The 13,879-nt window shown below is 43.7% G+C and overlaps 1 protein-coding gene across 1 annotated transcript in view; it reads left to right on the top strand.

The window, feature by feature from the left end:
• FMN1 (formin 1) overlaps nt 1-13,879 on the top strand; it is a 144,794-nt gene that overhangs the window by 51,309 nt on the left and 79,606 nt on the right. Inside the window, exon 7 of the mRNA XM_066612303.1 lies at nt 7,685-7,772. Coding sequence (XP_066468400.1) covers nt 7,685-7,772 — 88 coding nt within the window. The remainder of the gene's footprint in view (nt 1-7,684; nt 7,773-13,879) is intronic.

The raw sequence follows: 13,879 nt of genomic DNA, 5'->3' as shown, positions 1-13,879 counted from the left end.
GAGCTTGCGTCCTGAGTACACTTCTGTACTGCAGCGAGTCATGGACTCTTCGCTCACAACCGGAGAGGAAACTGAACGCTTTCCACATGTGCTGCCTCCGACGCATTCTCGGTGTCACATGGCAGGACAAAGTTCCAAACAACACAGTCCTGGAACGTGCTGGAATCCCTAGCATGTATGCAGTGCTGAAACAGAGACGCCTGTGTTGGCTCGGTCATGTTGTGAGATTGGATGGTGGCCGGATCCCAAAGGATCTCCTCTATGGAGAACTCGTGCAAGGAAAGCGCCCTACAGGAAGACCACAGCTGCGATACAAGGACATCTGCAAGAAGGATCTGAAGGCTTTAGGAGTGGACCTCAACAAGTGGGAAACCCTGGCCTCTGAGCGGCCCGCTTGGAGGCAGGCTGTGCAGCATGGCCTTTCCCAGTTTGAAGAGACACTTGGCCAACAGTCTGAGGCAAAGAGGCAAAGAAGGAAGACCCATAGCCAGGGAGACAGACCAGGGACAGACTGCACTTGCTCCCAGTGTGGAAGGGATTGTCACTCCCGAATTGGCCTTTTCAGCCACACTAGACGCTGTTCCAGAACCACCTTTCAGAGCGCAATACCATAGTCTTTCGAGACTGAAGGTTGCCAACAATAATTCCCAGATGGATCTATTTCATGTTTACACACTTATGATCTCCTGAAAGAAGGAATTAAAACCAAACCCATAAATATGCATTTCAACCTCCCAATAATAATGCATTCTGATTTTTCTTCACTATTTTTGCTACCTTAAATTTGGTACATTTGTAACTCAGTAAAACCAAAGAGATATTAAAGAAAAGAATGACAAGTGCTTAAAGATGCATGATTGTCTTTCACACTTTGCATAGCTGCAGAGCAATGCAAGGGTATTTCAAGGAAACAAGGCTGCTGCTTTAAGTGTGGAGAGATGTAGCCTAGGCAGGAGGATTTTTAAAATTCAGCTTCATAGTATTGTTTACTATTAGGACTGTATCTGCCCGATAGTCTCCATAAGAATCATTGCTAACATTCACCAATCTGAAGCCATTATATTTTCTTCCTGCAAAGAAAGGGGCTAAATGTCAGGTAATTTGTGTCATCTGTATGATCTAAATAAGACTCCATTCATCATTTTTGGCTCTTTAGTGCAATGATTATCATATCAAAGACAGAGAATAACATTGAAGATAATGGGTTTTCTGTTGTCCATTATCTCTAACTGGCTTCAGGTAATCACTAGCACATGTTCTCATTTAGGATGAGTGTCCTATATTTTGAATGAGGAGCATTTTTTAAAGTAGATGATCTTTAAGTAGTAAATTCTGCCTATTATAATTGTGAAATAATAATTGCAACTGTATATATTTCTTGAAAGGCAGTCTTCACAGTTCTGGCTCAGAGAGTAATAATGATTTCCATTCTTAAATCTATTTTCACGTGATTTTAATATGAGTAAAAACAATGACTTGACATTAGATAAATTTATTAGTTTCAATAGCATCTTAATTAAGAATCACTGCTCAAAGATCCATAAGCATTCGTTCAGAAATGAGAACATCAGCATTTCCCTGCTGGATCATGCCATGGGCCTATCTAGTGCAGCTTTCTTATATCACAGTGGTCTACCAGATTCCTCAAGGACCACTCAAGACAAGATACCTGTATCCTATGGCCACTCCTACAGGTGCTCTATAGTTACAAGTTCCTTCTATAATGCTTTCCAGCTTGACTGTTTTTGCAGTTCCAAACAGGCAACAAAAGCAGGAATGTGTTCAAGCTCTTGATGGAACGTGGTACAGGATTGGTGGGCTCCATTTCACACAGTGGGTCACAAAGGCCTAATTTAGGGCCCAATCCTATTGGACCTGAGTGCAGGCACTGAGCTCCAGCACTGATGCTAAGTGTCATAAACGTTGCGTAAAGCCATTTTGGCAGTGCTGTTCCTCCAGATGCCAGGAAGCGTGGGATTGGGCTGCCTGTGATATTATATCTATCTTCTAGCCTGGAAAGTGATGTATGTTAGCAGAGGCGTCGCTAGAGGGGGGGGTGATGCACTAAATTTTGCAGAGAGCCTCCCTGCAGCATGCAAGTGGCTCCTCACCCTCCCCTTGGGAGCCATTCGCCTCCGTTTCCCCCACCCCTGCCCACATGGCTCCAAAGGGGAGGGGAGGAGCTACTTGCATGCTGCGGGAGGTGAGTGACTCCGGAGGGGAAGGGGAGGAGCCGCTTGCACGCTGCAGGGAAGCTCTCTGCAAAACTTAGTGCAGCCCCCCCCCCTCTAGTGACGCCAGTGCATGTTAGCTGTTTTTGGAAAAAGCTTTGATGAAGTCAAGCCAAAGTGAAGTACTTTTTAAGTCCCACCAATTTCAGTGGGAGAGAATTAGTCATGTTGCTGTTGGCATCCTTCAGTCTCGAAAGACTATGGTGTCACGCTCTGAATGGTGATTCTGGAACAGTGTCCTCTCCAGTGCGCGAAGCCTGGGTAAAGTAGGTATGGAGGATAGGCTGTTTCCCAAACAGCAAATCCCCCCCCTCCACGTCGCTGAAATGGTCCAGTGGAAAGGCAGAGGCCAATACGGTTGGTTCCAGTGGCGTCGCAGGAGTTGCCAGAACGTGACTGTGTTCAGCCATGAACTGCCTCAGGGACTCCGGCTCTGGATTTTGCCTTGAGGTTGACTCCTGAAGCCTTTTCCATAACTGGATGTAGCCACAAGGCAGTGGAGGTTAGGGATCAGAGTTTTCCTTCTCTCAGATGAGCTGCCTTCCCAGGCTGACGAGTCCCATCTACCTGGTGGCTGTTTAGTCGCCTCTTACGACAAGTACAGCCAAACTGAGGGCCTATTCTTATCCCCAGCCCCCAGGGGTATTAGTCATGTATGTAATATTGAAATCAGTGAGATTTAGACGTGTTTAGCCTTGTTTCGATAACCTCCTTATCTTCTTCATTCTGTTATCCCCTCCAAAACAAACCATCATCACAGACTCTTTATATTATTGTGTCAGATGCCTTGGAAATGTTTCCTGTTTGTAAATGGATGGTGCTTGAGATTTCAAAGCTTCCCACATTAACCAGACAGGGAGACAAGGAAGAGCTAGTAGGGGGATGAATGGGGTGGCAATGGGGCAGGGAGGAGGGCAGATCAGGGCCAGGATGAGAGCGCTATCAGCAGCACAGTGATATCCTAAGCCCCGTCCTGGCCTCTGGCCTCCAACTTGGGTCCTTGTGACTTGCTCCAGCTATATAGCTGGGGCTGGTCTGAGTAGACCCAGTGGCCCAGCATAGGCTTACCATAGGAAAAAGGAACAACAAGGAGGCCTCCAGATGTGGAAACTCCCCATGGGATTCAGTGGGCACTGCTGCATTGCTTCGCAGGGAGTTCTGTCCATCCTTTTGCACTAGGATGTAACAGCCTATTGGTATTTTCAGAGGGAGATGCCCAAGTTGAATATGTGGTGTTCTTTTACGTCCTTAGTAAATGCACCTAGGTTGACACTGATTACCAATGTGTCCTAAATAGACTTTTTTTTTTCTTTCTGCTGACAATCATTTTGGTGTCCAATGGGAAAAAAAAAATATCGCTTTCAGCCATACAGGAATTTTGTTCATGTTGTTCAAGACTATTTCAGGTAGCCAAGGTCTAGCTTGGTCATTTATAATTATGACCATATGTACTTCTTTCCATAAAAGGCTACAAAACATAAGGCTTGTTTTGTTCTGAAGGGAACCTCTATTAGTTTTAAATTATGTAATATTAAAGGTATTTGCAGTTTAAAATGAGATACTGGAGGGAAAAAAATTGTGTGAGCTAATCTGATGATATCGTTCGAGCATACCTACAATTTTCAGAGGCATCCCAGTATGGTAGTTTCAAATGTCATATTGGCTGTATGAGGTATAGTCTGGAAAGGTTTTACCTCAAACTAGGCATGCCTAATGGGGTTTATGACAGCCTATGAATTTTCCTCTGAAAAGGGTCAGCTTGGAGGTCAGTGAATGCTATACAAATTGCACTCTACTTAAGCCTATAATTATCCCTATTAGAAGTTAATCTGCTGCCAAGTTCATCAAATAACATGTATAACTTCAGAAATGTTCATGATAAGATCTCCATTTAACTTTAATTTATTCCATGGTAACTTTTTTCCTGCCGTATTTTTTTAAAAAAAGAAGAGAGACAAAAATTAATACACTTATTTAGTAGACTTAGAGCCCGATCCTGTGGTCTGCGCCATGCCTCTGCGGCGTGGACCACAGTCGCAAACGTGCCATAAGGCACGTTTGCAGGGCTTACCACTGAGCCAGCACGCGGCGGGCGCCTGGGTTCCACAACCCTGGAGTCTCCGTGACCGCTGGGCTGCAGAACGGGAAATGGGGGCATGGTCGGGGACGTGGGGGAGGCATTCCGGGGAGGGGGAAAATGTGGCCGGGGCATGGGGGAGGTGTGTTGGGGCGGGGGAGAGGTGGGTCCGCGGAGCTGAGCTCCACAGGATCCAGGGCGCTTGGGCAGGGCTGCTCGCCCTACACGAGCACCTTCACTTTAGCAGCGACCAAACAGTCGCCACTAAAGTGAGTAGCCTCATTGCGGGACTGCTTCCTTTCCTCGGGGAGGGGGACAAACATCCCCTTCTCCTGAGGAGCCTCCTGAGGTAGTGTGGGAGGCGCTGGATCCGGCGGGAACCCTCCGTGGAGCTGCTGGGTCCCGCAGCTCCAGGCAGCTCAGGATTGGGCTGTTATTTAGTACACTTATGCCTCTAGGAAATCTCAGAGCACCAGTTGCAGCATTCTTCTCAGAACTGGAGTGAATATGCAGCCCAAGCTAAGCAGATCAAAGCCTCATTGATTGAAATGGGAGAATTAAGCACATGCTCAAATCTGCTTAATTGAGGAATTAAACATCCTTTACTGTGACTGGGCAACACCCAAAGATTTTGTTTTTGTTTGGCATTATTTTTATAAACAGAGGTGGGTGAAAACGGTTTTATTTTTTCATGAATTTTGGTGTTTTCCAAAGTTAGAAGTGCAGAAAGCACTGTTATGTGCTTTTATTCCAAGGGTGAATTTTTATTGATTATAATGACAAATTATAATTGCTTTAAGAGTGTACTAGGTAGGTGATATAGGTGGTATATTGTCAGCAGCCACATGCATGTAGAGCTATTAGAGAACATTGGGTTTTTTGCAGATTTTATGGGGGTTTTTTTTTACAAAAATGACAAGTGCAGAAAGTGGTGTTTTTATTTCATTATCACTGAAAAACCAACCAACTTTTGAAAAACCAAAAGCCAACCAAAATTATTATTATATATAATAATTCTAAATTGGAATAATTTGTATGATACTTTTATGCTACCACATATTAGCTTGCAGTATAGCATTGCATATTCCAGAGGTTCTCAAATTTGAATGTTGTGACGCCCCAGCCAGAGAAGGTCTGACCCTGTCCCCTTAATGCTGGCACTCTTGCAATTGCAACAGTACTGGGGAAATCTGTGCTGTTTTTAGACTCACTAAGGCCTGCAGATGCCCTCCAGGGGGTGGGGGAAGCCTGCAGGACCCTCTGCTAGCCTCCTCGCACCTTATAATTGCTGAAAACAGCTCGTGCGACTCACCTCCGGTTTTCGTCACAAACGAAAGTCGCAAGAGCGCCGGCACCACCTCCTTCCCTCCCGAGCAAGGACTTACAGTGGCCCAAACTTTCCCAGAGTGTTTGGAAACCAATGGCATATTCCTCTGTAAGCTGCCCTCAGATCACTCTTGTTGAAGGTTTTGTGTTTTCTTTTTTATAAATAGGGCTTTTCAGTGATAACAAAATTACCGTATTTTTCGCTCCATAAGACGCACCTGACCATAAGACGCACCTATTTTTTAGAGGCGGAAAACAGGAAAAAAAATATTCTGAATATTCAAATAGTGTAATAAAATATTTAATAAACTATAACAGAATAACATTTGAACCATCCCCCCCTTCTTAGGGTGAATGGGATCATAAACTGGCATGAAGATCCCTCCCTTTATTAGGGTGAATGGGATCATAAACTGGCATGAAGATCCCTCCCTTTATTAGGGTGAATGGGAATCATAAACTGGCATGAAGATCCCCCCTTCATTAAGGTCCCCAACGTGCACTCTTTTTTGCAGTATTCGCTCCATAAGATGCACACACTTCCCCCCTCCCACTTTTTTGGGGGGGAAGTGCGTCTTATGGAACAAAAAATACGGCAAAACACTTAACACCACTTTTTGCACTTTTCATTTTTGTAAAAACAACAAAATCTGCAAAATTGGTGAAAAAAAAATAAAACTATTCTCTAACACCTCTATACGTATGTGGCTTGTACTCTTTTAAAGTGATTAGGATTTATAATTATAATGTATAAAAATCTGTTTAAAAAAAAAACTGTTTTCACTCACCTCTTAAAATAATCCATTATTATAATGGATTTTCACATTTGTTTTGCCTGATTCCCAGTCCAAGCTTCGTCTAGAGAACTTATGCTTAATTAGCTTCCCTTCATTCCCCAACAATGGCCCTAGTTCTGCACCGCAGCACTGCTGGACCCCACCACCAGGGTAGCTGGCTTGTTCAATCTGCAGAGGTCCTCCTTTCTCCCCTCTCCTGCTAGCAGCTTCTCCAGCCACTACAGCAACAACTTGCTCCTTAGCAGATCTTGGGCGTGGCAGCCACACATCAATCTCCAGCAGTCTCTGTTCCATCAGTCTCTATTCATTCATCTGTCCTTTAGTCAGTCCATCAGCAGTACCAGTAGTCCATCAGTTCCTCAGTCCCTTAATTGATCAGTTCAGTTCGTTCCTTCAAGCTTTCCTCTTCCTCCTCCTACCCACCAAACTCTCCCTTCATCTGGTGTTGCTTTTGTCCCTTAATAACCTGGTTGCCTCTAGTGATTGCAGCTGTGCAACACACTCACTGCAATGTAAGGCCCCAGTGTTAACCCCATGCTTGCTTGCCAGAGCAAGGGGCCACTGTTGACACCACACGCAATCTCCTGGAGGAATCTTGCACATTTCCATTACAACTGCTTATACTGTGTGCTGTGTAGAAGCATTTAATGTAAAACTTCGTGGGCATGTTTGTAGTGGCTGTAAAGTTCTTACTGCAAGGTTCTTATCGATTCACAAAACTGAGGGTTTTTTCTTCTACAGTGATATTGTTTTTTATGTTGATTCTTTCCCTCTTCCTCCTCTCCTTATGCATATATTTTAATGAATTACTTTTTAGTTTGATTAAACCATGACTGACAAAAACTATGGTTTGATCAAACCATACTTTGTGCACAAACTGAGATTGCAAATCAAGAGGAGAAGCAGGGAGCTCAGAACCGTAGGGCTTGTTCATGGTTTAATGAAACATCTGAATGGAGCCATACAGCATATCTGCTCAGAAGTGAGTGAGTTCAATGTCCTGTTCTCAGGATGAATTATATTTTGTTTTTGTTTTTTTAAAAGTAAAGCAGAGTCATAACAATTGTGCTATGTGGCATGTAATTTAAATTATAACTTCCCACAAATTTAACACCCACAAATTTAAATTATAACTTCGCTTTAAATTTGAATTATAACTTTCCACAAATATAACACCCACAAATTTAAATTATAACTTTGCTTCAATTTTGCCTGAACATGTAAATCTGATTAAATATCATATTTAATTGCAGATTGTCAAATTACTGGATGGAAAAAGATCTCAGACTGTAGGAATCTTGATATCTAGTTTACATTTGGAGATGAAGGACATTCAGCAAGGTGAGTGTTGCTTGTATCTTGATGAGAACCTTGTATACGCTAAAGATTTCCATCCCAATCTCTCACTAGAGAGAGATTGGCACAGATGCTTCTGTCCTTTCCATAATCAGTGCTTTGCAGAGGTGTCCAGCTTTGGACCCTTACAAAAACTGTTACTAATAATTCTTCTGATGGTCCTGGTGACCAGTGACATAGCAGGGGGGCAGGTGGTGAGTGATGCCAGTGCTGCGATGCGGTGTGTGTTGCCATCAGTGCCCCAGATGTCTCCAATGGCAAGTGGGAAGGGCTGCGTACACAGGGTATTGCAGTGCCAGCAGTACTTACCACATTGCCCCCCCCGTAGCTACACCACTGCTGGTGAATGACAGAAATTGTATGTGCCTTGCCCACCCAATCCAGAAGTTTGCCACTGGCACCTGGTTTTGTGGCAATAAACTGAAGTAATTATTTTTAACTAACCTCTGAAGCTATGTTAAAGTTCTGCAGCCTTTCTGCTATGAGATCTTGTCACACCTGCAGATCCCCATGTGAAATAAGAATGGTGATAAGAAAACATAGTACTTCTTAAGGATGTTCTTAGGTTTGTGCCTTGACAGATTTCCAGCTTCAACAATTTCTAAGCCCAGCAACTGTTATACCCTGCAATGTCTGTCTAGCAATAATAATGTATGCAGTTCTGTATATCTGGCACACAGATGTTTCAGTTTCTTTCTGATTACTGCCCAACAAATTGAGGACCGCCACATTTGTAGGGGGGAATCAGCCACAGATGTTTCTTAGGAGAAGGTGACATTTGCTATTATCGAAAAAAGGTGGTAGATCACTGCTACCAGTTCTTTGCTGGCCAAGAGGCAACAGTATTAAGCTAAGTGGAATCCTCCAGTTAAACTTGTAGCTTGTTTTGGCCTCTTAATTGGAAGAAAAATATTTCTGGATCAAGTTAAAAAAAGTGTTTATATCTCATAAAGTATTTATTATGTATTAGTGTGCAACATTATTCCTTTCTAGTCTGTGTATTCCCAGACCTGTGCCTCCTAAATTCCATAATTGAGTGCAATCAAAGTGGTTTTCACTACTTCTATATCTTTGTGCACATATAGAATGACCTAATAGGTGTCCTTATTGGAAAATAATTGATATGTCTGATCGAAAACCGCAACAAACCAATAGGAAATTCCAAAATGCTTCTTAGAAGTGCAAGTGCTCATACCAAGAACAGCACAGGAGACCAGAGACTAGTTGGAATCTTTTCTTTACACTAAATGTGTTCTAGTCCACAAAGCTCATACCACAATAGCAATGTCAATGTGATGCCATAAGGATCCTTTTAGGTTGTATGCCGTCCAGTAAAAAGAGATGTTTATTTTCTTACAGCCTTTTACTAGAGTGATATAACACAAAATCTACAAAGTAGTGAGGGGGGGGGGGAATGCACAAAAGGTTGTGGGTTTTAATGATCGTGGCAATCTCCTCCTGGACGAAAGCACCACTTGGAAGGGATTGTTAAGTGACATATTCAAAGAAAAGGAGGAGATAAACAGTCAGAAATGTTTCAGTAGGGTCTTTATTGTGGCCTCCCGACACACCTTACTAGACACAAGGCGTTACTAGAACAAAAAACAGGGACACAACCACACCCTGACGGGTTTCTTCATCCTCAAGTCCCACTTTGAGGAGAGGCCTGTGGGGATAGTGGAAGGCCCACCCCAGCTGGTATTAGAAGAAGAGACCTGGATCTTCCATGCTGAGTCCACCCAATTAGAGGTGACAGTGATTTATTTGGGGCTCAACTCTTCACCCTGGATGAGGTTGTGGTATCACAGCCATATCCCCAGTTAGAGCTCCACCCAGAGAAGAAACCCCAGCTGAGGTATTCCTCCTTCTTCTGCTGATGCCAGCTGCCTCTGGGTCCGTCTGACCTTTTTCTGGCCTGCCCTGCCTGAGTTTGCCCTTTGCTCTCCTGGAGCCTACTCTTCTGGCGCCCAGTGCAACCCCTTCAGTCTGACAGTGCTCCCCCTTTTGCCAACACCTCCTCATCTTGCTCTTTTTCTCCACTTTTCCTTCCACATTCCATCTTGGTCACTTACCTCCTCCCCAGAGGCATTGCTAAAGTCACGATTGAGACATCGTGACATCATGTTACGTAGTGATGTCACTTCCAGGTTCTGCCAGAGGAGGAGAAGAGGCCGCAGCAACTTCACGATTTGGCTGCCGCTGCCAATTCCTTCTTCTTTGGAGGCTCTTGTTGAGACTCAGGGCGCAATCCAAACCGGCACTTATGCTGGCATAGGTGCCCCAGGAGGGTTGCAAACGTGCCATAAAGCACGTTTGCACCTCCGTGGGAGGAAGCTGCATCGGCGCATCTAAATGTGCCTACGCACAGAGGCCAGCAGAAGCTTCCACGGCGGCTTCCTCACTGCCGCTTGTGCCGGCGCACCCGCTCTCCTCTGTCTTGCATCACCTCCAGAGGTGGCGCAGGTCCGAGGAGACGCATTGGGACGAGCAGCCCTTACCTAGGGGTAAGGGGAAGAGCTTCCCCTTGCCTCTGGCTGAGCCGCTGCAGCTGAACGAAACTGCAATGCATGCAGTGCAAGCCTCCTGGTTTGCCTGCCCCAGCGCAGGTTTGGATTGCGCTGTCAGTGGGACTTTTATTTTTTTGGTAGAAATGAGTAGGATTGTGCTATGAGTTACCTGTCTTTTAATGGCTGTGAGAAAGGTGCTTAGAAATGCTTTACTCCAAGCCAGCGACCCCTCCCTGTGCAGCGACCTCCAGAGAGCTGCACAGGGAAAGAAACCAAAGTGATCATCCTGCTTTCATGTGCTCAGGAGAAACGGAGGGGTCGCTTGCCTTGGAGTGACGCTGTTCTAAGTGCCTGGAGAGAGAATGATTGATGGATTGTCAGCCAGCTGCCCCCTCTTGCATTAACAAGGCTATTGTTAAACAACTTTTTTCCTTTAATTTAAAGAGCCCTTTTCATCACGTTGAGATAAAACTGTGGGTGACAAATCCGTGGATAATTAGGTTATACCTGTACATCCGCAATTATTGTAGATGATACAACCACATGTTCCTGCTCAACCCTTGATTTCAATTAGGGAGGCTCTGTCACTAGAACAGTCACTAGAAGAAGGCAGTTGGTATAGATTCAAAGGTTGTTCAGGTTTTTTTTATGTGTGCACCCAGGTCTGGTTCAAGCCCCCTGCCATCCCTAGGGCAGCAAGAAATCCATCCCTAGGGCAGCTCCCCTTACATAGTTTCCTATCAGCATACTAGCATACACATGTGGTGTAATTGATGTCATTGCAGTGGAGTGATGGGTAGACAAGGAGCGTGAGCAGGGTGTCCCCACCAGTCTGCCATCTGAGGTTGCCACTGCATCAGGCTTCATGAATGGGCCGGCCCTAGGCACACTGGCCCTGATTCACCTATTGTCTCAAGCAAAGAACTTTCCCAACACAACCTCCCTGAAATCCCTTAACTGAGATATGAATTGGGGTTCTAATGCATGCAGATCTAGGTATTCAGCACCCAGACAGCTTTAGAAACTTGACAGAGAATAGTTCATTCTGTGCCTTTGTTGTATCTGTGTTCCTAATACTGGAGCGGTTGTCTCCTTTGCAGTTTTCAGAGTAACACTGTGTAGCACCTCTCAAGTGCAAATATAATAAATAGATTTCATACAAAAGAGATTATTATATGCATAATTTCATATATCCTCCAAATGACAGGGTCAAGGAAATGAATAGTCTAAAATTTCATGAATCTCAGTTCTGTGCTATGCAAGTGGACGCATCAGTGGTGTAGCTAGAAGGGAGGCAAAGCACAAAGTTTTTCAGGGAGCCTCACCGCAGCGTGCAAGCGGCCCCTGACCTTTGGAGCCATTCCAGGAGGGGGGAGCAAAACGGAGGTGTTTGTTTCTGTTTTGTCCCCCTGCTCAGAATGGCTCTGAAGGGGAGGGAAAGGAGCTGGTTGCATGCTGCGGTGAGACTCCCTGCAAAATTTTATGCTTTGCACCCCTCTAGCTACGCCACCGGAAACCATTTTTTCTCTCTGTGAATTTCTCTCCTGGCATTGCAGAGAGCTCTGGAAGTCTTGCAGTTCTGTTGGCTGGGAAAGATAGCTGAGAAGTCATATAATAACTATAATGCATGAATATGATTTATTAAAAATTTCAACCAAAGAATGGCTGTTCAGTCCCCAATTACTGTTAAAAGCGATGTTACTTTATTATGCCGTTTTGGATTTCTTTTGTGTCTGTGTGTATTTGCTTTCTGTGTAACGTAGGGCAAACTCTACTACACAACTCAGAAGTGGGGAAAGAATTTCCTTAAAAAGTTATTTCCTTTGTTCTGGGTAATTTGCAACATATGGTTTTTGTGAATCTGCCTTCGGGCACCAAGCCTGACATGGTTAGGTTAACATGAGTTGCCCGAGCCCATTGCTCATGACTTCATGCAGCACTTGAGCTTTCCTAAACTTCTCAGCTCACATTTATATCCAAGCTGCTTCTCTGCCTCATAAATCTTATAACATTTTTGCATGACAGTCAAAGTATAGAAGGAGCCTGTGGGGGAACTTGAATATCAGCGCAGTATATCCATAAAAATCAGGCTGGGTCTGTTAAAAAGTTTTGCCAATTCAAGATTAATCTCTAACTGATGTAGCTTTTGATTGATTTGATCAGTAGCAATGTTCCATCCAATATTAAATAGTGCTAACACCCGAGGGCCCAATAGTATCCAATTTTCCAGTGACAGTGTAACTGTGCCAGTGGGGTACCCATTGCATCTTGTGGTGGGGCAGCAGTCACAGAGTCTCCCTTAAGGTATGGGAACATTTGTTCCCTTACTTTGGGGCTGCCTTGCGGCTGCACCGGTACTTGAAAATTGGATAGGATTGGGCCCCTAGTGCAGTGTTTCTCAAAATGTGGGTCAGGAGCCACTAGGTCAGTAGCGAGCCAATTTCGGGTGGTCCCCATTCATTTCATTGTGCATTTTATTTTTAATTTATTGAACTTGATGCTACCATGATATGTGACTACATCTGGGGAAATGTGACAGATCTGTCCTGAGCAGGCTACTGTGTATAGGCTTTAAGCAATGGTATTCAATGGGGTTATTCCTGTGTAAGTGTAGATAGGATTGCAGCTTTGGGATGTTTAGGGAATTTTTTGAACCAATAAGTAAGGGTCAGGCCTGGTTAGTACTTGGATGGGACACCGCCTGGCAATACCGGGTGCTGTAGGCTTATACCATAGTCTTTCGAGACTGAAGGTTGCCAACCACTTTAAGTAACTGCTTGGAAGAGTTAGGAGGGTTTTTCTTTATTTTAAATAAACGTTTAAGCTTATACTTATTGTAAACTTTTAATTTACTTACTTTATTCATTGATTTGATTTTCTTGTATGGGGGGAATTAAAAATTTTCCTGCTTGATTCTGTCACTTCTGGCTGGCATTGCTTCCAGGTCAGTGACATCACTTCTGGTGGGTCCCAACAGATTGTCATTCTAAAAATTGGGTCCTGGTGAAAGATTGAGAACCCCTGCCCTAGTGTATAAGGAATATAATTAGAATAACATAATTTCATTTGAATTATGAGCATTTTTCTTGGACATATCAGATGCTCAGAAGCAGCTGGTGAGTCCTCTCCACCCACTGGGGTTTTGTTTACATCATTTTTAAAATGAATAGAATGTGTAGTAGCCTAGTTAAACCTAGCTGTAGAATAATGAGAATTCTAAAACATTACAAAAAGTCTATGTTGAGCTTTCCCACAGTGTTCTTGTCTGCAGGTATCTTTATTAAGTTACATCTTTAAAAATGTACATCTTTAAGTAAAAATTAAGTTACATCTTTAAAAATGTACTTAATTTATTAAGTTACATCTTTAAAAATCTTTATTAAGTTACATCTTTAAAAATGACAAATGCCTGAACTTTATGTACTTCAAGTTCATTCATAAATGCCTAAAATGTCTCTCAGTCCTTCTTTTGTTCCTTTGTTCACATTGTTAGAATGAAGGGGGCAAAAAAATGAAAGTTTGGAAAAGTAGTGACCATTGGCTTAGCTAGATGGGGTGCAAAGCACTAATTTTACAGGGAGTCTC

This window comes from Tiliqua scincoides, chromosome 1, assembly GCF_035046505.1.
Source record: "Tiliqua scincoides isolate rTilSci1 chromosome 1, rTilSci1.hap2, whole genome shotgun sequence".
Classification (NCBI taxonomy): domain Eukaryota; kingdom Metazoa; phylum Chordata; class Lepidosauria; order Squamata; family Scincidae; genus Tiliqua; species Tiliqua scincoides.
The sequence above is the reverse complement of the archived record's forward strand: the minus strand, read 5'-3'. Positions and strand labels throughout refer to the sequence as shown.